Here is a 21,639-nt window from a genome sequence, read left to right on the forward strand (position 1 = left end):
GTAGGGATACAATAATGAACTCATGTGTGCTCCCATGCAAAAGCACAATGAATGAGCTTCCCTCCTTGTTAGCATCCTCCTAGGATTTCTTTTCCTCGTTTAAAGTTTGGTCTTTTCCAAGATTCACATCGCACCAGGACTTTGGATCCCCAACCAGTTAAAACAAGAACCGCCACTTGGTTGGTGCAGCATTAGAAGGGTCTTGGTGGATGATGCAAGACGCATATCACAAAGTGACAAGAGACTATCCTCCATACTTTGCCGTCTTCCAACAGATGCCAATTCTATAATCTCCCTCAAAACAAGATCTAAGGTCCTCTCAGCCGGCCGCGTTTCGCTTTCGAAATGGAAAATGAAGATATCAAATGACAGCGAAACATGCGGAAAAAAAATAATAATAATCCTCAAGACTCCTACATTGTAACAACGATGGTGGTGCTTTCCAGGGCCATGTCAACTATCTGGATCATCAAAGGCGAGCTGCTTTTGTCGAGGCAACCCGTCATTGAATATGGTCTCTTGAACTTGGAGGATTCCGATCTGATTCACGGGAGTGGCAAGACATGATTCCTTCGAGTTACTATTGAGAAGCGAAAGGACGTTGCTGTGCTGAAAACTCATCAAAGCTTGTAGAACTAGGTTGATAATCGGGAGATGAACTCGAGTTCATAATAGCAAAAATAAGTGCCCAAAGGAAGGTTGAGATTCCGCGTGTTGTTAGTCCGTAGACAAGCAAAGGCTCAAGTCAACAGTCTGTCGTCTACTAACTGGAGAGAAACCAGTTAATAGCAATATGTTTTGGCACCGCCTGGTAAGGTTCAGGTTTGTGAAAACGGCACGTCTTCTTTGGACCGATCTATTTGACAGGTATCGCACGAAAACAACGGGCAAGCATGCGAAATCTGCAGCTTATCCCTTCGGTGACGATGTACAGTATCCGCCATAATTCACTTCATGTAAATCTTGTGTGTACCACGTGAAGAATTGGGGATCTCGTGGTTCACATGCATTGTGCAGATACCGCACGAGAAGCATTACGAACCGCGTCTGTGGTAAGTTGTCCGAGGAGAGAACGCAAACGGCCAATTGGTGTGGCCTGATTTCACCACGTTCACAGCGCAAAGTCATTCCGGCTGTTGGGGATGACGACATATATGGTCTGCGATCTTCAGCGCAATGTGTAATGTGATCCTTGAATTTTAGCCTAATGCAATGTTATCTTTGAACTTTTGATTTGATTAACGTGGTCTCTAGACTTTGGGTGCGTGTTCAACTTAGTCTCGTTTGTGTTCAAGAACCATTTGTGTCAATTTTTCCCGGCTGTTATTAAAAAGAAAAAGGCATACATCCCCAAGGACCAGCAAATTTAAATTATTCTGAATTGAAAACATCACCCGCTCGGTAGATACAGATTGACAGATATTGTGCTCTGCTCATCAGCAAGTTGTAAGCATCGACGGAAAAACTCAATTTTCGTTTAGGGGATGTAGTAGCAGACAAAAGGACTCTTTGAGGACTGCGATGGGGGCAAGCCAAACAGCATTGTTATCTACAAAACTTCAAATCAATCCCACACGGCAGCATCCTTTTCCCTCTCGTATTTTGACAGAGCCTATAATAGAAAAGTGGGTGTTTTCCATTCTCCATGCCAACCATCATGAGCAATCGTTTTGCTCCTTTGAAGAGCTTACCAGACATCTAATGACAAGAAAAGCAGACATTCATCCATTGTTCTTCCCATCCTAGTTGTTCTTCTGCGCAAAGACTGAATCGCGCCTCATCACCACGAATGGCTCTCGCCAATCTTCTTACTGGTCTTCTGATTCTGTTAGCCTATTCGGCTGCAGTGGCTTTGGCCTACCAAGTGTCCATTAAAGAGACCCAAATGTATCCTTTCAACTGCTCTGACCAGATCACAACCTGCAGTGCCTCTCTGTACCATTACGACATCGGCCTCCAGCAGGATCAAATCACCGCCTACTACTCAGTGAGCCCTTCACAGATCAAACCCATCAAGCATGCGGACCGACAGGACTACCTCATCAGTGTGCCGTGCTCGTGCCAGAGTACCGGAGACACCACCGGCTACTTCTACAACACCTCCTACAAGGTCGAACCAAACGACATCTTCGTCAACGTCTCGGCGCAGGACTACAGCGGGCAAGTTTGGAGCCTTGGAGATGAAGAGAAGAGGTTCAACGTGAACGCCACCGTCCCCATGTATCTTCTATGTGGGTGCGTGAAGAAAGACTCTCAGACCGTGGTGACATACACGGTTCAGCAGCACGACACGCTGACTGATATCGCTGACCTGTTATCTGCTGACCTTAGTGGCATCGAGACCATGAACCCCAATCTGATACAGAACTCGAATTCCATTGGCGTGGGTTGGGTGCTGTTTGTGCCAATGGAGAATAACAGAATCCCACCCCCTAAGAAAGGTCCGTCGCACTAACTTTGCTTGAAGGCATGGTGATTCCATGATTCGGCAAATTCAGAGAAAAAATAGATGGATTCTGGCTAGTTGCTTCTTTCTCGGTCATGTCTTGATCATCTCGTCTGCTTTCTTTGTGCTTTGAACTTGCGGAATCGCCAAGGAACCTCGACACGGCTTCTTTTCTTCCTTACTAAAAGATACAAATGTCTACATTGCCCGCATGGTTCAAAGTTCCTTCATGTCTTATTCACCTTACTGATTGATATCTTCTAGTTTCGGCTGATTGGCCTCTATCATCTTTAGTTCGTGCCTGTTCAGTAGATATCGTTTCGTAGTTTACCTGATATCGCTACATTTTGCATAGAAGGACAAGAATTCGATATGTTCATTCTTGCAGGAAGTGAATGGACTGTAAGAAATTAGTTTCATATGATACTGATGATAATCATTTCTCTATCCAATGTTAGGGATAAAGCACAAGTGGAATGTAGTTGTCGGCACATTATCGGCTGTCCTGCTTCTTTCGGTGCTAGCATTGATCATCATTCTCGGAAGAAAACTGTCATGCCAAGATGGCAAGGAAAACCCAAAGAGCTGTATCCAGAACCTTGAGCGCTAGGAAGGCCCATTCCTTCCATAACCAGTATCTGCATAAGGAAAACAAGGAAGGTTAGATATGGAAATACATGGAGAGTTTTGATTCATCAAATTCTTCTTTCCACTGACCGAAGCCACTCATAGTGAATTTTCAGGTACAGATGTCCCGATTTTTGAATCAGAAAGGCCTCTGATATACAGCCTTGAGGACATTGAGATCGCTACTGGTAACTTCGATGAGACAAAGAAGATCGGAGAGGGTGGATTTGGAAGCGTGTACTTTGGAGTACTAGGTGAACAGGTACCCAGTCTATTTCCCCTCTCTCCCCTCTTATCGTGTCATTCAGAAGATCCCTTTGGCAAACAATTTTCACGAATCTGTCGGTTTGGCAATAATTCAGGAGGTGGCCGTGAAGAAGATGAGATCTAGCAAGTGCAAGGAGTTCTTCGCAGAGCTCAAGGTCTTGTGCAAGATCCACCACATCAATGTGGTAAGCGCGAAAAGCCTCCTAAGTTTCAATCCTACTCCAAGAGCATACACGAACCTGTTGGGAGAATGACCCTCACAGTGTTTTTGCTTTTTAGGTGGAGCTGTTGGGATATGCCAGTGGAGAAGACCACCTCTACTTGGTTTATGAGTATGTTCGGAATGGGCCGCTCAGCGATCACCTGCACGATCCTTTGCTTAAAGGTGCGGAAATTCAGTTTGTTCTGTGTCTTAGCTTCACAGTTGCTATTTGTTGTCTTCTGTGGAACTTGTTATATGCAGAAATATGACTTGACATATGCATTAGACGTAGCTAATTGCAGAATTTTGCACTCAATTTTAGTATGGTGGAACTACAAACTTCAACAGAAGAATCTCAAAGCAATATTGTTACTAACACGAACCCAAGTTTATGGCAACCTCCTCACTAAGTCATTCCTGAACCAGGTAGGCAGCCCCTGTCTTGGACCGCAAGAACACAAATAGCATTGGATGCCGCAAAAGGTCTCGAGTATATTCACGACCACACAAAGGATCGTTATGTGCACCGTGACATAAAGACGAGCAATATTCTGCTTGACGAGGGGCTCCGAGCGAAGGTACTTTTCAATTCCTTGCTTCACACGGCCATCATCCCGATAAACTTACAGAGACACTGCAATGAGTGTGTACCCAATGTCATCACCTGCAATCACTAGTATTGTCGCTTGCTTTCATCATCTTGTATGCTAGATTAAACTTCAGAACCATGAGCATAATGTTTTGAATTAAATTCTTCGACTTCTGAAATGCATTCTTTTTTTTTTTTTTAATAAATTGCTCAAAGACCAGAAGATGCAAACTTTCTGCTCATGGGACAGGAAATTTTGAAAAGAAGCTTCATAACGAATGTGCATGAATAGTGCAGTCCTACCAGGCGTTATTGTGTCGCTGTTCCTGTTCCCGGAGAACCATAAAACCTACCTTGAATGGTCTTAAAAAAAGTCAAAATGACTTACTTAATCCGCTTCCCTGTACAACAAGCTACCATGTTGAACAGGTAGCAGATTTCGGGTTGGCAAAGCTTGTTGGTCGAAGCAATGAAGAGGATCTTGTAGCTACACGGCTCGTAGGAACGCCAGGCTACCTTCCTCCTGAGTAAGCTGCCCGATCTTCTCTTCACTATATCAGCATGAAGTTTGCTTTCCTTCCTCTTTCTGCTCATAACCATTTCTGATCATTTTTGCTTTCTTTGCTTTAAAAAAAAAATAGATCTGTGAAGGAGCTCCAGGTGACTCCAAAGGCTGACGTCTTTGCATTTGGAGTGGTTCTAGCAGAGCTAATAACCGGCCAACGTGCGCTTATCCGCGACAACCAGGAGCCCATCAAATTGAAATCCTTAATCACTGTGGTCAGTTCATCTATACTTCAATCTCTGATCAATCTTCCATAAGGTTTAATTCGTTTAACAAGATGTAAGTTAACCTAAATGACTCCCAACTTTACTCAACTAAAACCACATGAAGTTTATTGTCGATGCCTGGAAACTTTGAAGTTAAATGCAGGATCAAGCTTCAAGAGAGCTAAGTGTTGCTTCCATAACATGACAGATAAATAAAATCTTCCAACACAAAAATCCGGAAGCAGCACTAGAAGCCGCGGTGGATGGCAATCTTCGAGGTAGCTATCCGATGGAGGACATGTACAAGGTTTGTGTCCCGATCCAAATCGATCTCATCCTAACTCTATTCGCATCACACACTTTCTATTTCACCGATTGAGGATCTGTCTGCATTACGCAGATGGCAGAAATTTCAGAATGGTGTCTGAGCGAAGACGCTATGGACAGGCCAGAAATGCGGGAGATCGTAGTGACACTGTCTCAAATCATGATGTCCTCAACAGAGTGGGAAGCATCTTTGGGAGGAAAAAGCCAGGTTTTTAGCGGCATTTTCAACGGAAGATAACAGCTAACTGCTTCAGTCTTTTGCACCCTTCTCCTTTCTTGGACATGCTGTGATTCTGATTCATGGCACTCAAAATGGTGATTCCCTACACTACCAAGTGTGACATGGAAATGGATTTTGCCGACAATTCAGTACATTTTGAATCTGAAACTGGATGTAAGCGGCAGTACCTCACTCGATATTTGCCCGTTCACAACTGATTCAATCAACTAAATGAAGCAAAGTTAAGTTCGTGCTCACTTAAGTTGTATCGTGTGGACTCATACTACTAGATCGAGCCAATCACATATCCACAAATTGTGAGGCCTACACTAACTTCTACTAAGCAATATCAAATTTCTGTATTAGTTTTGTGCTCCACGTTATTCCTAGAATGAGTGTGCAAAGCTTCTTCTGGTAGCCCTTATATGAGATTAGTACATGGACAGGACAGGACACAAGCATAATGATAAGATCATGCCAGGCTTGTGTTAAAAACACTATCGTCTGCGTTTGCGGTACACTTGATCCAGGGTTGTTTGAGTTTAGACTGAAACAACTGTTATGAAAACAGAGAGAGAGAGAGAGAGAGAGAGGAAACATGCACAAGCCATCAAAATACAGAACAGTGAATGAACGAACGGAGGCAAATTTAGGCGGTATGGTTCATGCAATGCATTGACTCAGACTAGGAACCGATTCAGAGAAACATCCACTGGGAGAGACAGCACTGCTTCCTTTAAGGAAACGACGCAGATAAAAATTTAATGTCCCATTCAATCCATGCCTTGGGCACTGTGTTGTGGCAACTAACACACAAAACCAAAACCCAAACAGTCAAATATACTGAGAAACTGCTCATATAAACCCTACAGCAGCCCCTTCAGACATCCGATCCAAGTACAGTATACATTCAACCTTGGGGCAGGTCGGTCCGGGCATAGCTAGACTCGTGAAGAGATTGAATTGGAAGAACTTTAACAGAATTATTGGAAGGAAAGAAAGAAAAATGTTCACTAGAGAAGAGATTCAATTGTGGATAAGACATTAATAGTCTAGATTTAAGTTGATTAGAAATGCTAACCAGCATCAAAATTATGGTCACATTGACAGCAAAATCTAAGGCGGAAGTAGACAAACCCCAATTCAAAATCTAAATATCCCCTACATATGCAGTTCATGTGTCATGAAAAGCTGCACGATTTTTGCTTATGGACTAACCAGTGTTGCAAATGATCAAGTCCATATTTGCAGAGCATATCTTGGCCTTGATTCTTGAAGGATGATGTTTGCAAGTTCAAATCGGAAATAATTGACTTAGATGAGCAAATTGAAATTTTCAAAGGCAGCTTATATAGATTAGAAGGTACGGTATTAGCCTAAACCACCAGATGGATGATAGAAGAGGCCAGTCAAACTATCACCCTCGGGGTTACATGCTCAGAAACTAGAGGCTGCAATGACATTTTCCATCTACATCGACTCGATTTTATCACCTATTCCCATCAGTTATTTAATGACAATGCCGACTATTGATCTAATTTATATGTGATGTATCATTCCCGTTGCCGATTCCAATCTTGATGGTGGATAGCCTCTCCAAGAAGAGGTTGAACACTTCTTCCCCACTCAGCATGCTAACCCTGACATAAGTTCGATCTGCCCCAAAGCGATTCCCGCTCCTTGTCAATATCTTGTGACCTCTCAGCAAGCCCTCGGAGTCCTTCACTTTGTTGTTGCATTTCAGCCATGCAAATGCTGCTCAAAATATCAGAAAATGAGAAAGCCTAACAAGGAAATCCGCTTCCCGTTGTCGTTGTCTAATGGAATAAATCCTTACCTGACATATGAGATTTCTTGTTCTGATTAAGACAGAGTAAGTATGCATACATAAGATTTGTTCCTGTATATGTTGATGTTGTCCTGAGAAAACATTATATGGAGGGCAATACTTGTTCTCTAATTGACACTTCACAATGTAGTACAGAAAAGAATTCCGAGAATCGATCTGCAATGCTAGCTAGTATTGTTTTCAACTTCCGGGATAACTACCTATCTCGCAACTTGACAAAAGCCGGTCAAAGCTCTGACTATTTGCAAGGGGGTATGGAGGACAGACGTTAGTTAATACCTGGATGAGTCTCGAAGAACTCGGCAGAGAAGAGGCAGTAATCTCTGGGGAACTTGGCAAGGCTGAAGATCTCACTGCGCTTGATGACTTCATGCAGCTTGTCCCACCTCTCGGTCATGAGGCGCTTTGCGTGATCAAAGAAGCTCTCTGACTTGGTGTTGGCGTTGAATGCCTGGCAGTCATCGCAGATTGTCCCTAGTATCTTGGCTGCTCGAAGTTGGGATTCCTTGGACACGCCGATTGTGGTCACTTCCATGAACTTGGTCATCTTCACAGCAACTTCTTTGTCCTTGACAATAGCCCAACTTTTGATGGAGCAAAACCACACGACCGATCACAAAAGAGAAAGAAACAATTAGTGAAAGACCATCCAGGTTTCCATAGACTTGACAAAAGCTGGTCAAAGCTCCAAATCATCAGGCTAGTGTTGCAGGGGAGGCTGGGCTTACCCAATTCGAGAACCGGCATGACCGCTGCACTTTGAGAAGGTGAACAGCATGATGTCATAGTCAGCTTGACGAGTGATCGGTGTGTAGTGCGGCCAATAATAGGCCAGGTCATGCACGAGCTTCCCGTTGGGGCAGTTCACCACGGCCTCGCGGACCAAGCCATCAGGGTTGTTCGGCGAGGTGACAATCTCGACGAATGGCCCGTCCTTGTCGAAGTTGTGCGCGTCGCCCTCCCATTTGTAGAGATTGGATTGAAGGAGCTCTGTGACTTCTTGATAACACTGCAAAAAGGACAAAGATTTACAAGCTCATTAAGCCGACTATCCCCATAACTGTATCAAAGTTGTCGGTCATTTTCTTACATTTTCGGTATGACAGTGCACCGTCGCGATTACTTACACCAAATTTCATGCTACCATTGTCGTTAGACCATGTAACTGGTTAAGATGGTAAGACATAAATCCAACAAAGAGTGTACGCTCCTACCTACTGAGCCAAGCCTCATCTTAGCTAATAATGAATTGTAAATAAAGTTCAGGTTCGAAATCCATGCATCTACCATTAATGTTAAGCACCAGAACATGCATGCACCTGAACACTGATGGAGGACAAGAATATATTAAAATTTGAGCAGCAAGAAAGTGCGTTATGTTAATTCCAACAATGTGAAGAATTCTCTGTACCATCTAAACCTGAGACTCTGATAGGACTCTCCTCTGCATTTCCAATACAGAGGCCATCATCAAAAGACTGAGAGTTCTTCGATTTAGGCCTAAATCTTGACTTGATATTCTATCCTAACGGGTCCCGAAATGTCGACAGAAGAGAAAGAAAAAATCCCTTCTGCTCTTTTAAAATAATCTTGCCCAGTTTTCTTGGTTGACTAAAACAGGGACTACAGACTACAGTTCAGATGCGGCGCTGGTAAGCTAACCGAGCCTCTGTTTCTTGTCAGGTTTCATGGGTTATCATGGGGACCAAACTCCACGTGACCATGTTACCACCTCCACCATGAATGGGGCTCGCCTAGGTTATGGCGTGTGCATGCATGTTTGTTCCTTGCTAAAAACACATTGTTTGGTGCTGGTTTTGAGGAAAACATGTCTGTCCACCTTGTCCAGCATGCTCTGTTTCTTGACCCCCTCTTGCCCAGGCAATTAAATTTTGAGATCTGGGTCTTCATTATCTCAGTCAAAGTCAAACAGCTATTAAAAAAAAAAAACAAGAAATTTTATGATTCAAAGAGAGAGACCACTGATCCTGTACTTAAAACTGAGTTTCTTCTTCTCTTCCAATGAACCTAGTACCAAATGTTCATGTTCAACATTCACTTGCGTTTCTGCTAGGTGGGTCATGGTCAAGGTTGGTCACTTACCTAGTCTTCATTGGACTGATGCTTAAACTACATTCAAAAAAAAAAAAAAAAAGGGAAAAACAAAAGCAATTCTGGCCAAGGGGAAGGCCACTTGACCTGTCTATCTCAGTTGGTTACACATTCGATCTGACTACAGCCGCAGCACAGAGCACCATCGATAAAAGAAGATCCGCTGGCCTCTATTCAAATGACGACAATCATGGGCACCTTCATAAAAAGATCAATTTCTCATTTTGCAAATTTTACTTCACACTTGAGTTGAGTCCCTACCCTACCCACCACTACTTTTGATTCTCCAACTTTCTCCTTACTTTCCAATTATTAACCCAGATCTCTGATCTCTCTGCCATTGATGGATCTTCCCCTTTTCTGCTACAAAATACAGCCTATGAAGGGATTGGCCAGCGCAGAGAATAAAAGCCATAAATTAAAAACAAATAAAAAAACCAAGAAAAACAGCAGCATTTGGGCGAGGAGACCGCTTGTAGCCGACAAGTGTCGTGGCCGGAGGTGACAAGTGTGGTGGCCAAACCGGCCCACGAGCCGGGACCGAGCCATGCAAGCGACACGCTGCGTTCCACCACTCACGGTCGCTCGCTGACATATCCCATGTTCGGTTGACTTTTAAACAACCCTAAAAAAAATTAAAAAAAAAAACAAGAATAGAAAAAGAGAAAAAAGAAAATGGGTTGAAAAAGGAAAAAAAAAAAAAACAAAATTGGGTCATCATCTTTCTCGCCTTCCCATCGATTTCCATAACGTGGCCCTCCCATTTTGCGGAGACGGCGGCAAGATGGCAAGGGGTTTTGTCACTGTATTAATGAATGAAATCGAATTGGGAGAAGTTCAAAAGCAAAGAAAAGTGAAGAGCAATAAGGAGGAATACCATAAAATAAGAATAAAAAAAAGGAAAATCATGTCCGATGTCAATTTAGTAATGTATCTAATTGGAAATAAATACAAACAGGGACGGCGGCGATGCGGCCACTAATCATGATTTGACATGTTCGCGTTAAGATCAATCGAAAAAGAAAAAAGAAAAACCAAACTCAGCGTGGCGCGGTAAAAACATGATCTTTTGATGTCACGGCTAGGATTCGACGTCGCAGGAGTGAATTTACTATACGTGGCAACGTGAAGAGACGACGGATGATTGGCGGGAAAAGACGAGAGGAAGCCGAAAGCCGGAGCCCATGACGCGACGCGGCACACAAGTGTCGGGGTAGCATAGCATAGATGGGGGGCTTACCGAGTAGTAGGGCGCGGCGCACACCACGCTGGTGGGCTTGGGCAGGCCCGGCGGGCAGAGGGCGTAGAGGGCAGCCTGGAGGAGCTGCGTGGAGCCGGTGCCGACCACGATGTGGCGGCCATCCTCGGCTACAGCGTTCCCGACGAGGTCGTGGATCCTCCGGATGGACTTGTCGAGCTCCGGCTCCAGGAACCAGCACGTGCTCCCGGGGTTGCTGATGTAGCTCATCAGTTCGCTACCCGAAATCACCAGGGAGCACCTGTCTCCCGCGCCTTTCCAGTATGCCTCGTACATTGTCGGATCGCCCCTGTCGCAAGAACAAAATTTGAAAAAAAAATTTCAAAAAAAATTCAAACTTGAACTTCCGGAACGGATCATAGCCCTGAATCTAAATAGATTCTTTCCCGTTCTTGTCAGCCTAGTTTGACTCGGTGGGGTCTAGTATCAAACGCGACGCACGCTCAATGCGGGCACAGGGAAAGGTTCGAATGAGAATCCGAGCACGACCCACGACGACCGACGACGAAATCGACGTGCTCGAGATCGAAAGGACTGGACTTACACGTCGAGGTTGAGGACGGCGTCCGGCGACGGAGTGGTCGGCCAGGTCTCGCCGGAGACGGCGGGGAGTCCGCTCGCCGGGGTCTTGTTCTCTGTTCCGCACATTTCTGCAACTCTCTCTCTCTCTCTCTCCTGGAAATTGAAATGGAAGAGCCTGGTTGTTCCGAGTCTCAGCGACGGTTCTCGGCGTCTGTGTGGGGGGCGCTTGCGGTGGTATATATAGGGAGGAGGAGGAGGAGGAGGAGCAAAAGGCAGGTTTGGGGAATATGTTATTAGTTTTTTTTTTTTTGGTCGAAGAATATGTCATTAGTTCAAATGCAGTGTAATTTGAAGGATTTAACATCTCTCTTAATTAATAACTACCTCTTTTGATAGATTAACTTCTCTCTTTGTTTCATTTTTTTCCTTTTTTTGATTTGGGTCTATCCAAAACCATTAATAGGTGGGTTGTTAGGGGGTTCAAATAGAAAATTTCCACTCATCGTTAGGCTTTTTATCGTTTTTTGGTGGCTTTAAAAAAAAAAATTTTGCTAGTATAATAATTTTCGGACTACTGAGAGAGTAATAGTTTAAATTCTTAAAAGAATGGATCCCATAATAAATTTTTTAATTATTTATCATTTTGTGACTCAAAACAGATTGTTATTACATGGATAAGTTGAAGATTGTTACCATAAGCATTTTCCTCCTTTCCATACTCCGAATTTGTTTTATGGTAAGCACATGAGGCTAGATAAACAACATTATGAATCTAAAATCCACATATCAATTTTTTTTTTGTGGATAAAACAATTGTGTTTACTAAAAATTGTACCAACCACCGAGACGGCCAAGGGGTGTATGTTTGTAATTTGGGAGAAAATAAGAAAATTCGTAATGTAGATACATTTTCCACGGATTTTGCATAATTTGTTGAGAGAAATGCCATAGGATTTATTGCCATTTTTAAGCCCGGTTCCCACTAATAATCTATAAAAATGGATTTCATTATTCAAATATTAAGAACTCCTAGGTAGTTGAAGCTCAAACCGAATCACGTCTTGTTGGAAATAAACCATTATGAAGTTTCACTTTATCTGGTTCGATTTAACGATGGATTGAAACTTGGGACATCCGGCCATTGATCACATTAATTTATGACAGTTTCTACGGCTTCTCTGAACGGCACTTGTTGCCGTTCATGAGGAACAATCAAGATTCGTCGTTACAGGGATATAGATACATGGCATCAATTTTTCATTTTGCAAAGCTTTTTTGTCTATTCCTTAGGTGAAAAGTGGTTCTTTTATTTCATATTATCTGGATGTAATATAAATTGCATATTTATATTGTAGTTTCATTTCTCTGTTTTTTTTCCCACACCATGTGTACTATACTTAAGTTGTGTTAACATTTTTGGATTTATTTCTAAAAAATATTCAACGGGTCATTGTCACTAACTAATTGTAAGGATCACCTATGTAATTAGAAAATTAAACCTTCCTTGGACATTGTAACCGAAGTCAAATTGGACTCATTCCATTGAATTTCTTCTTCCTCGAGAGTAACCCCAATTATGACTACTGACCCTTCTGGGGCTCATCACTGGACAACGGAGGCTTAATTCGCAATTTTAGGTCAACATTCAATCATGACTTTTTTTTTCCTTAAAAATTCACAAACTTTAACTGTAATCCCAAAATTTATCCTGTGTTAAAAAATCGCCAATTTTATCCATTCTTTAAAGGGAAAAAGCCATAAAAAAATCCTAAATTATATCCGTTGTTACATATTTACCCCAAACTTTTCTTTATGACACAAAAAATCCTAAACTTATACCCATGTGACACATTTACCTCAAACTTGTGCCGGTGTGACACATTTATCCCAAACTTTTTGTTGTGACTCCAAAAACCCCAAACTTGTAGGCATATGACACATTTATCCCAAATTTTGAAGTAAATGAGTCATATGGATACAAGTTCAGGATTTTTGATGTCACAAAAAAATAGTTTTGGGTAAATATATCAAATGGGTATAAGTTTAGGGCTTTCGGTATCATGAGAAAAAATTTGAGGTAAATGTATCACATGAGTAAAATTTTGGGACTTTTGGTGTCACAAAAAAAAGTTTAGAGTAAATGTGTCATAGTTGATATAGTTTAGGATTTTTGATGATTTTTTCTCTTGTTTAAATTATTTAAAATTATTAATGTTAGGCCCAGTTAGATGTTCATTATGAGAACTTGCATTTGCACCAACACCCTCATCTTTGTATGGAACAATAGCAGCGTGTTAATATTGATAATTTAGGGCATAGGCATTAACATAAAGCAATTTGATTTCAGCCCAATCTCCTGATGAGTTGGTTATAAGCGGGCGTGTGTGTGTCTATATATATATATAAGTTAAATTTATCAGTTTAGAAATATGGTTTTAAAAAAAAAATCTTATTCATTGATTGGGGTCCTCGTTATGGGGGGAAAAGAAAATCCCCTCGAAGTCCGAGGTGGAGATGCCCCTTATTACCTGTTTACCACATTAAAAGGGTCAAAACTAGGGTGTTGACCAATGTGCTCAAATATCCTCTCTGGTCCACGGAGGGAGATGAATGTCAATTAAAGCAGATCTCGGTCGAAATCCCTCTCTTTTGTCCCATGGCTTTTCAACTTTATTAGCTGGGCTGTGCTTGAGTGGTTAATCATGCTTCAAATAATCCTAAAATCATTAATTTTGCAGCCATAACGATGCCCTCTTTTTGAAGTTCTTCTTTTTAGGATTATTGTCACTTGGGCGCCGGTTCGATCTGTTTTGTGAATTCGACTTGGAGATAGAGCATGAGTCCCTCGGAATTTCGTTTACATAAATTAAATCATTTTGGACCATTAAACTCTCAAATCAAACATTCACAACGACTGTGAGATCGTTATGGTAATATTTAGAGGCGGTTGTTATCGTTGATCGCCCCTCCCTACACCTTTACTTATAAAAAGAAAAGGGCTCTCAAATTTTCTCAATAAATGCTCATTTACCGAGATTGCAGGTTAATATTACTTATGAAATGGTTCTTATCTCACTTCTCCCAACAGCTTTTTGCTTGCCTTCTTTTATGGCAACATATTTTGTTTCTATAGTGCATTTGTAGTGACGTCGTGAGTATTCGGTTGTGGATCTTTGGTTATTGATTAACGTCACAAGCTGGTTCCCGTCTTTACAGTGTTGGAACCAAGGTGCAACAAACTTTTTCGGTCCAAACATTAACATAGGTATCACTATTAGCCTGGATTAGACGTGGCCGGTTCCATGGAACGGCCGGTTCAAGTTCAAGTACCGACGGTTTCGGTTCCTAAAAAAGGTGGAATCGCCGGTTCTTAGGCTCAACGGCTCTTTTTCCTAGGGCCTCCTCCTTTTTTTTAAAAAAAAAAAAATTTCGGGTCGGAACCGTGGACCCGGTCAACGGGTCGGTTCCGGGCCCGGTTTGTTTTGGCCATGTCTAGCCTGGATTGTTGAAGGATACTTCCTTGATTTGAAATGTGATTTTGTTCATCTTGCCAAGTCCTTTTATCATCTTAGAAGCTTACCAAGGATCTCATTTAGACATGCCAAAATAGGCCATAAACTGATTTCTTAACCCTGGCTGAGTTGTTATATGCATTAGTTATATCTAATAAATGAGCTTAGACATAATATGAGTGTTAAATTGGTCGTAAATTTCTCATAAATGGGCTTACAGTTTGTTTAGACCTAACACACCTCTTCATTTTTTCTCGCCCTCACTCGATCTCGTGCTCACTAATGCCGCACTCCTGCTTTGCTTTGGGTATGAGTTGTCCTACATTGGATTATATATGAAAATGTTATATGAATATTGATTGGGTTAGGTATGAGTTGCTAGATTTGCATTGCAATTAATAGGTCATAAACGAGTTAAAGTGGTCTATTTGCATAAGATCATTTATGACTTGACCCAAACCTGACTTGGTCTGCCCATTTGACGGATCTCGTGGCACCTTATATGAGTCCTCTATATCAGGCGTTCATTTAAACAAAGTGTATTCCGGATGTAATCACTCAAGGCCTTCATATTCGGCACCCAATGTAAAACCACCAGAAATAATGATCTCTTTCCCTATTCGATGTATGGTGAATACATAAGACAAATGATGACATGTGAATAATCCCTTAGATAGAACAATAGTTTATGGTTTTTTGATGCGTGATGATGATTACTATCCTTAAGGTATTATTTATCCTTGCAATTGTTGATGCCGGTTTTAGAACAAATATACCTCCATAATATACACCAAAACCACGGGGAAAAGATATAAGCAATTACTCAATTTCTCTATTGAAATTTCACCTTAAATGTGTTGTCAAACTTGTGTGTGAAGAAGATAGAATTATGAACAATAGAGTTCCTGATCTTGAACATGTGTGATGAACAATGTATGATTTGGCGCTATTTATAAATAACCAATCAACACCTCTCTTGAGAATAAGGTACCCTTTCCCCACCATCACCACTTTGTATAATCAACCATAATCACTTTTCATAATCAAACAATCAATCATCGTCATGCCAACTATCATTTCTTTTCATATCCAACAACAATATCTTTTCAGGATAACAAACTATTTCAATAGTGGGAACTTTAAAATGCTCTGCTGTTTAGAAAATTTGACTTGGAAACACACTCGAGACAAAAGCTTTGCAAGAGAGGAGAATGTGGAGACTAGCGTTAGGGACCTATTGTGCAACACAACCCTTTTATAGTCTCTCTTGAAAAGACCCTAATGTGCATGATCCAAAATGCCCTTATCATCAATTTAAAAGTTAAAACTCAACAGGATACAATGCATGGTTGACGACACGAGCACAGACCAGCGAATGAAGTCGAAAAGCCATGAGAAAGAGAGAAGCTCGCTGATTTTGCCGATATCCAATGACATGTTGATTTCAAGGGAGATCTGCTTCAGTTGACATTCATCTCCTTTCAGGGGCCAGACAGAATATTTGACAACTCGGTCGACACTGTAGGTTTGACACTTTGATGTACGTGGTAACCAGGTAACAAAAAGCATCTTCACCTAGACTTTGAGGGCTTTTTTACAAGGACCTCATTTTCAAGAGCAATGTTTTCCTCAAATCGTGTCTCTAATTGGTGGTCGGGGTATCATTCATAAGTATGTTTGACTTGTCATATTTGTGGACAATGTCCATGTTCACAATCGATTAATAAGAAAACACGATTGAAATTTCACAAGCTGTGTGCAAACCGTTCTGAGTCTAGACTACTTGTATAAGCCTAAGGCCTGCACTTAATTGGTTCATGAGGCATACAGTCTTTCCTTGAGCCTCTAGCCAGCAAGATCACCTCGCTCATGCCGTTGGATTAGGGGGAAAAAATGTATTCTCTAATTGAAAATAGAGGAACTTCATTGAATAAAAAAAAGTTTAGGTACTCAATTGTAAAAATGATAAAAGTTAAGGTATTTGTGATGGCATAAACCCTAAATCTAGGGTCAACTTGCAACACGTAAAAAAGTTGGAGGGTTAAATTAAGTGTAAAATCGTTGCTAATTGATAGGTCAGGATTAGATGTGTCAATATGAGTCTTTGATCCACTTTTTAATCCACTTTTATTTACTTGAGTCACATATAAGTTACGTAGATTTAAAAAATGGATCAAATAAGAGTTTTAATTCAAACCATTTTCGATCCATTTTTGACTCATAGCCCGCGACTTCCTTATTATCACTTGTAAATGAACCACCTTTGCCTGCCGCCGGCACCCGCCGCCCCTCGCCACTACCGCCGGTGTTGTTGGTACGAATCTCCCGTGTTTCTTCGTCCTCGGCTTCAGCCCGTGCGCGGGCCTTGCTTCTCAGTTCTTAAAGATCTCGGACCCTTGGGATGATGCCCTCTTGAGAGTGACGTTGAAGAAGGAAAGGTCGCAAGAGAAACCGAAGCTCATCAAGAGATTGTTTTTCCCCTTTCGTTCTTGTGAAATTTGTCAAAATTTTCGGCGAAATGGCTGAGCGATGGGATGGGAAGCAAAGATACAGCACGAGCAACTCCGCCAGTCCTCGAACTCCGACCACCCCCACAATCGAGCAGCTTCCTTATGGTACGAGATGGACGCTGAAACACCTATGGCGCATTGGTGTAAGCCACTATAAATCCTATGGCGGCAATTTTAAGATCTACATAACTAGAATCTAAAACACAGTAATTATTTAAATGAATTTGTGTACCTAATTTGGAATCCATTATTTTTTATACGGAATAGCGATGATCCAAAGTTCAACATCTTTTTCTCTACGTTCCTCTGTATCCCGACTCAATGAGATAGCCCCTCAATGGCGCCAATCTGTTTGCGTGCCTTATGAGAAGTTGTTATGAGTTCGTTAGGGTTAGAGGATGAATTTGAACATTATTTATAAAGTTTTCAGCCAAAACCTTTTCATCATAGGCCGAGCTCAACTCGACCTACACAATGACAAATTTATATTAAACTGATTAAGAACCTTTATATATTATCTTATTAGACTAACCTTCCGTAAAATGGTAGATCATAGTTTCAATTAATTAATATAAGTCCGCATTAAGAAAACTCTAAAAATTGGCACTCCTCAATGATCACTCCTCCTGGTTCATTCTTATCGCTATAATTAGCAATCATGTCCATTGGCCGCCATGTGATTCACATGCTCCTGTGTTCTAAACTATGTTAGAGACGGACCGGGCAAAAGTCTCAGGTGGTCCTCGAGCTCTCTGACGTTCCTGAGGGGCCACGACCTGGAAGACGACCACAATGAGTCTATTCTAGCCAAAGAAGAAAGGGCTAGAAGATGGCGCCTCGGCCTCAGCAAGAGAAGAAATGCCGATGACAGCAACACCACCGCCCCAATCATGTCCATTGGCCGCCGCCGCCTGCCGCCGCCAACCGGTGGAGGGCAGCGGCGGATAGAGGTGGCGGGCGACTAGTAATAATAAAAAATTCTTTAAAAAAAAGTTTAAAGTTTTTTAGAAAAATTAAAAAAAAAATTCAATTGCATGAAAGTATTTTAGCAATACCAATTTTCTTAAATTATAATAAAAAAATATTCCATGATTTGGTTAAATATAGAAGTGTTTAAGTCGTTAAATTTGTACACTATAAAATGGATCAAAACGGGTTAACTAGGTCAATATGGGTCGAATTATATTTGACATGGCCCAAATCCAATCCGAGCCACCCGTTTGACACCTCCAATCGGGATTAGATGGATATACAATAAAAAGATTATGTCAAGTGGGAATTAATTTTAATAATAATAACATGCATGTTCCCTGAATTTCTCTTCAATGTACAATATGATACCTAAATTCTTTCTTTGTCCTAAAATTCACTCAATGCAATCTTTCCATTAAGTGTATTACAATTTTTTTTTTATTTATCATATCTCTAACTTTTCTTTCTCTGACTTTTGCTCTGCCTCTCTAAAGAGCGCATGACTTGAATCCATTAACTATAATATTAATGTTATGATTTTCCCAATCTCTTTACCTGTAACGCGTATGCATATTGGCAAAGTATCACAACATTATGTGCATTTTTCCGACATTGACTGTCGTGTCATCGTCAATTGGGACAGATTAATGATTTCTTTCTACTGCGTTTTGTTTCCAGGGCATTAAATCGTTTTCCCTTTCTTCTTTGTTCCCTCTCGTTTATTGCAAAAATAATAACGATAATAATAATAAGAGATCTACAACGTTGGAGCCACATAAACCGCATGGATTCCATAATGACAAATCTAACTTCCAAGTTAACTGAATCACGCCTAAGCTAATGGTGATAAAATTTTTAACGTAATGAGTGCATTGATTGCATTTTTGAGAGTTCAAATGCTAAACTTCCAAACAAAAAAAGTTGAGGAACCAGTTCGCATGTAAATTTTCGCCTAAAGGTCATTTTTACATAATGAAAAAAATACAGTCAGAACTTGTTTTCCTTCCAAAACTGTTCTGTTTGTCATAATGTTGTTCTCTTGCATTTTAGATTACTTAGATATTTAGGAGAGGTTTTAAAAAATGGAATTAGGTTCTCTAGAAGAGTTGTGGTCGTCAGAATGCCATAACTTTCATACGACATTCACTTGAGTATTATAAATTTTTTTTTTTTATCTCATTTAAGTTTCACATCAGAATAAAATTGGTCATTTGAGTGCTATTTTTGGCAAATCGTCATACGTTGATTTTTTTTTTAATTTACCATTATGACTTTAATTTTTTTAATTTTTTAATTTTTTTTTTCTATGCTTGCACAAGCTACTAGTGACCTTGGTCAGCTGCGAAGGCTTTGCCCTCAGCTAGCAAGCCTTCAACTAGCGAGGCCTCCAAGACCCAGGGTGAGGTCGAAGACTATTGCGCGCGGGATGAGGGCCTTTGCCATGGTTGGCAGGGTCGCGATGGCTCTGAGTGATAGGAGTGAACGGTTCTATGGTCAGTATATATTCCACTTAAAACCCAAAACCTACTCATCGGAACGGATTTCTCAATTTTTGAATCTTGGAACCTACCTTACATTCCCTTGAACCTACCCGGTCACGGATTCCAAGGTTGGTTCTAAGATATCTCTAGGTTTCATATATATTCTTAATTAAACAATTGTAGTGGATTATCACTTCTAATGACCATCATTTGCACTACAATGCACCGATCACAAACTCATATTTAGACACACGAAAAGTATATAAAATATCAACAAAGTAAAAATCTCTGTCATAGATGTCGTTGAAAATTGAAGTGCAAACTAGTGATTTCGAAATACGCACTCATCATTAGGTTCCATGGAATACCGCATAATCGCGCGAAAATATAGAACAAGAAGATCATAAAAACTTGTTCCAAATTCCAATTTCTAAGAAACTATCTGTCAAAACCGATTTCTCAATTTCTAGAACCTAGAATCTACCATACATACCTTAAAACCCGGAACCAAATCATCAAATTTGGGTGAGGTAGCCTCGCCCGCCATTGGCGGGGCCGCGATGGCCTCGCCTAGGGCCTTCATCGCCCGGTCGGCTGCGGACAAGGTGGCACTCGCCTAATCTACACGAGGCTTTTGCAACCAGCAAGGGCCATCGGTGACCCTCATCGACATAGAAAAAAAGCAAAAAAAAAATATGGATAATACAATTCAAAAAGAAAAATAATACAAACAAAATAAAAATAAAATTACAAAACTTGTAGACATAATATTTTTACAACATCACATTGGATTTTCTAGCATCCTGTAGGATTTTCGCTGATGTACTTAAATGATCGATTTTTCAAATTTGTAGCCATTGAATGAGCAAAAAAAAAAAAAGTCATGGATATTTAAATGAGTATGGTACGAAAATTATGGCACTTATATCCCAATATTGAGAATAATGAGTGGTAAAGTATGGCCAATCAACAAGAAAAAGCAACATAGATCGATAGAGATGTGAACGAACAGTGGCTAAATCTCCGTTTGTTTCGCAAAAAATGTGGCGTTTCTAGAAAATATTTTCAAGTGTTTGACTAAAACTTGAAAATCAATTGAAAAACATTTTCGCGTTGTTTGGTACGGAAAAGTTGATTTAATTTTCCTTAGGAAAAAATACTTTAAAAAAGTGCAATTTTTCAAAAAAAAATTATTTTTAATGTGTCTTTTGCTTTATTTCTTTTTTTTTCTTTTTCATTTTTCTTCTTCCTTGATCGGTCGTCGGCTATAGCAATGGCCGACGATGAGCTCAAGACTTGCCAGATTTCGGCGAGCTCGACCTCGCCTCACCGACCTCACCAGAGACTCCGGCACTGTCCAGTCGTGTTTCCAATCGGGCTTCACTCGTTTCTGTGATCGATCAATGATCGGGAGCATAAAGCCAACTATCATACGTAAGCAAAATCTTTGAAGGAGATTATATAACTAACGAGCATGAGGATGACTCCCATCCGTGAAGCGCTTCATTGTCTCTTTCACAGCAGAAGGAACGAACCACCTAACGAAGGAAGGAAAGCCAGAGACATGGCAGCATGCAATCTCCCATACGCATACACACCGAACCCCAACCGCGACCCCAGCCAAGCCACGACCCATCATCCTCCTCCTCCTCCTCATCTGCCGCGCGCAACCACCCCTGAGATAATCAATGCCACACCGCCGCCGTCGCAATCTGCCTCTCCTCTGTCCAAAATCCCCCCCTTTACATGCAGTAAATCCACGAGCACTCGTCCGAATCGTCCATGCCCGACCCAAAAGCCATCCGCCTCCAGTGCTAACCCTAAATCGAAGACCGTCCATGCCTCCTCCTCCTCCTCTTCTTCGAAGCCCCCCCAAAAACTGATTCATCACTCTGCAAGCGCTCGCACTCCCTGTGATAGTCGCTTGCTCCCTCTCTTACGACTGTGGGGTCGAGGCCTCCATCCGCCACCTCC

The 21,639-nt window shown here is 41.3% G+C and overlaps 1 protein-coding gene and 1 pseudogene across 1 annotated transcript; one reads left to right on the top strand and one right to left on the bottom strand.

The window, feature by feature from the left end:
- The first annotated feature begins 1,583 nt into the window (after window positions 1–1,583).
- LOC115732786 lies at window positions 1,584–5,570 on the top strand (annotated as a pseudogene).
- A 1,194-nt stretch (window positions 5,571–6,764) lies between these two features.
- On the bottom strand, window positions 6,765–11,384 carry LOC115751351 (L-tryptophan--pyruvate aminotransferase 1). Its single transcript, XM_030689238.2, has 5 exons — window positions 11,213–11,384; window positions 10,651–10,957; window positions 8,027–8,307; window positions 7,578–7,882; window positions 6,765–7,204 (listed from the first exon to the last, which is right to left on the bottom strand). The coding sequence occupies exons 1-5, from the start codon at window positions 11,314–11,316 to the stop codon at window positions 6,984–6,986; spliced, it is 1,218 nt and encodes a 405-aa protein (XP_030545098.2). The 5' UTR covers window positions 11,317–11,384; the 3' UTR covers window positions 6,765–6,983.
- Between the last annotated feature and the right edge of the window lie 10,255 nt (window positions 11,385–21,639).

Source organism: Rhodamnia argentea, chromosome 1 (assembly GCF_020921035.1).
Source record: "Rhodamnia argentea isolate NSW1041297 chromosome 1, ASM2092103v1, whole genome shotgun sequence".
NCBI lineage: Eukaryota > Viridiplantae > Streptophyta > Magnoliopsida > Myrtales > Myrtaceae > Rhodamnia > Rhodamnia argentea.

Bases quoted from the DNA above. Each gene is read 5' to 3' on its own strand.
- LOC115751351 (XM_030689238.2), bottom strand. From the start codon at position 11,316: ATGTGCGGAACAGAGAACAAGACCCCGGCGAGCGGACTCCCCGCCGTC. The intron at 8,308-10,650 runs GTAAGCCCCCCA...TCCTTTTTGCAG, and splicing joins GCGCCGCGCCCTACTACTCG to TGTTATCAAGAAGTCACAGA. The intron at 7,205-7,577 runs GTATTAACTAAC...TATTTTGAGCAG, and splicing joins GTTCTTCGAGACTCATCCAG to CATTTGCATGGCTGAAATGC.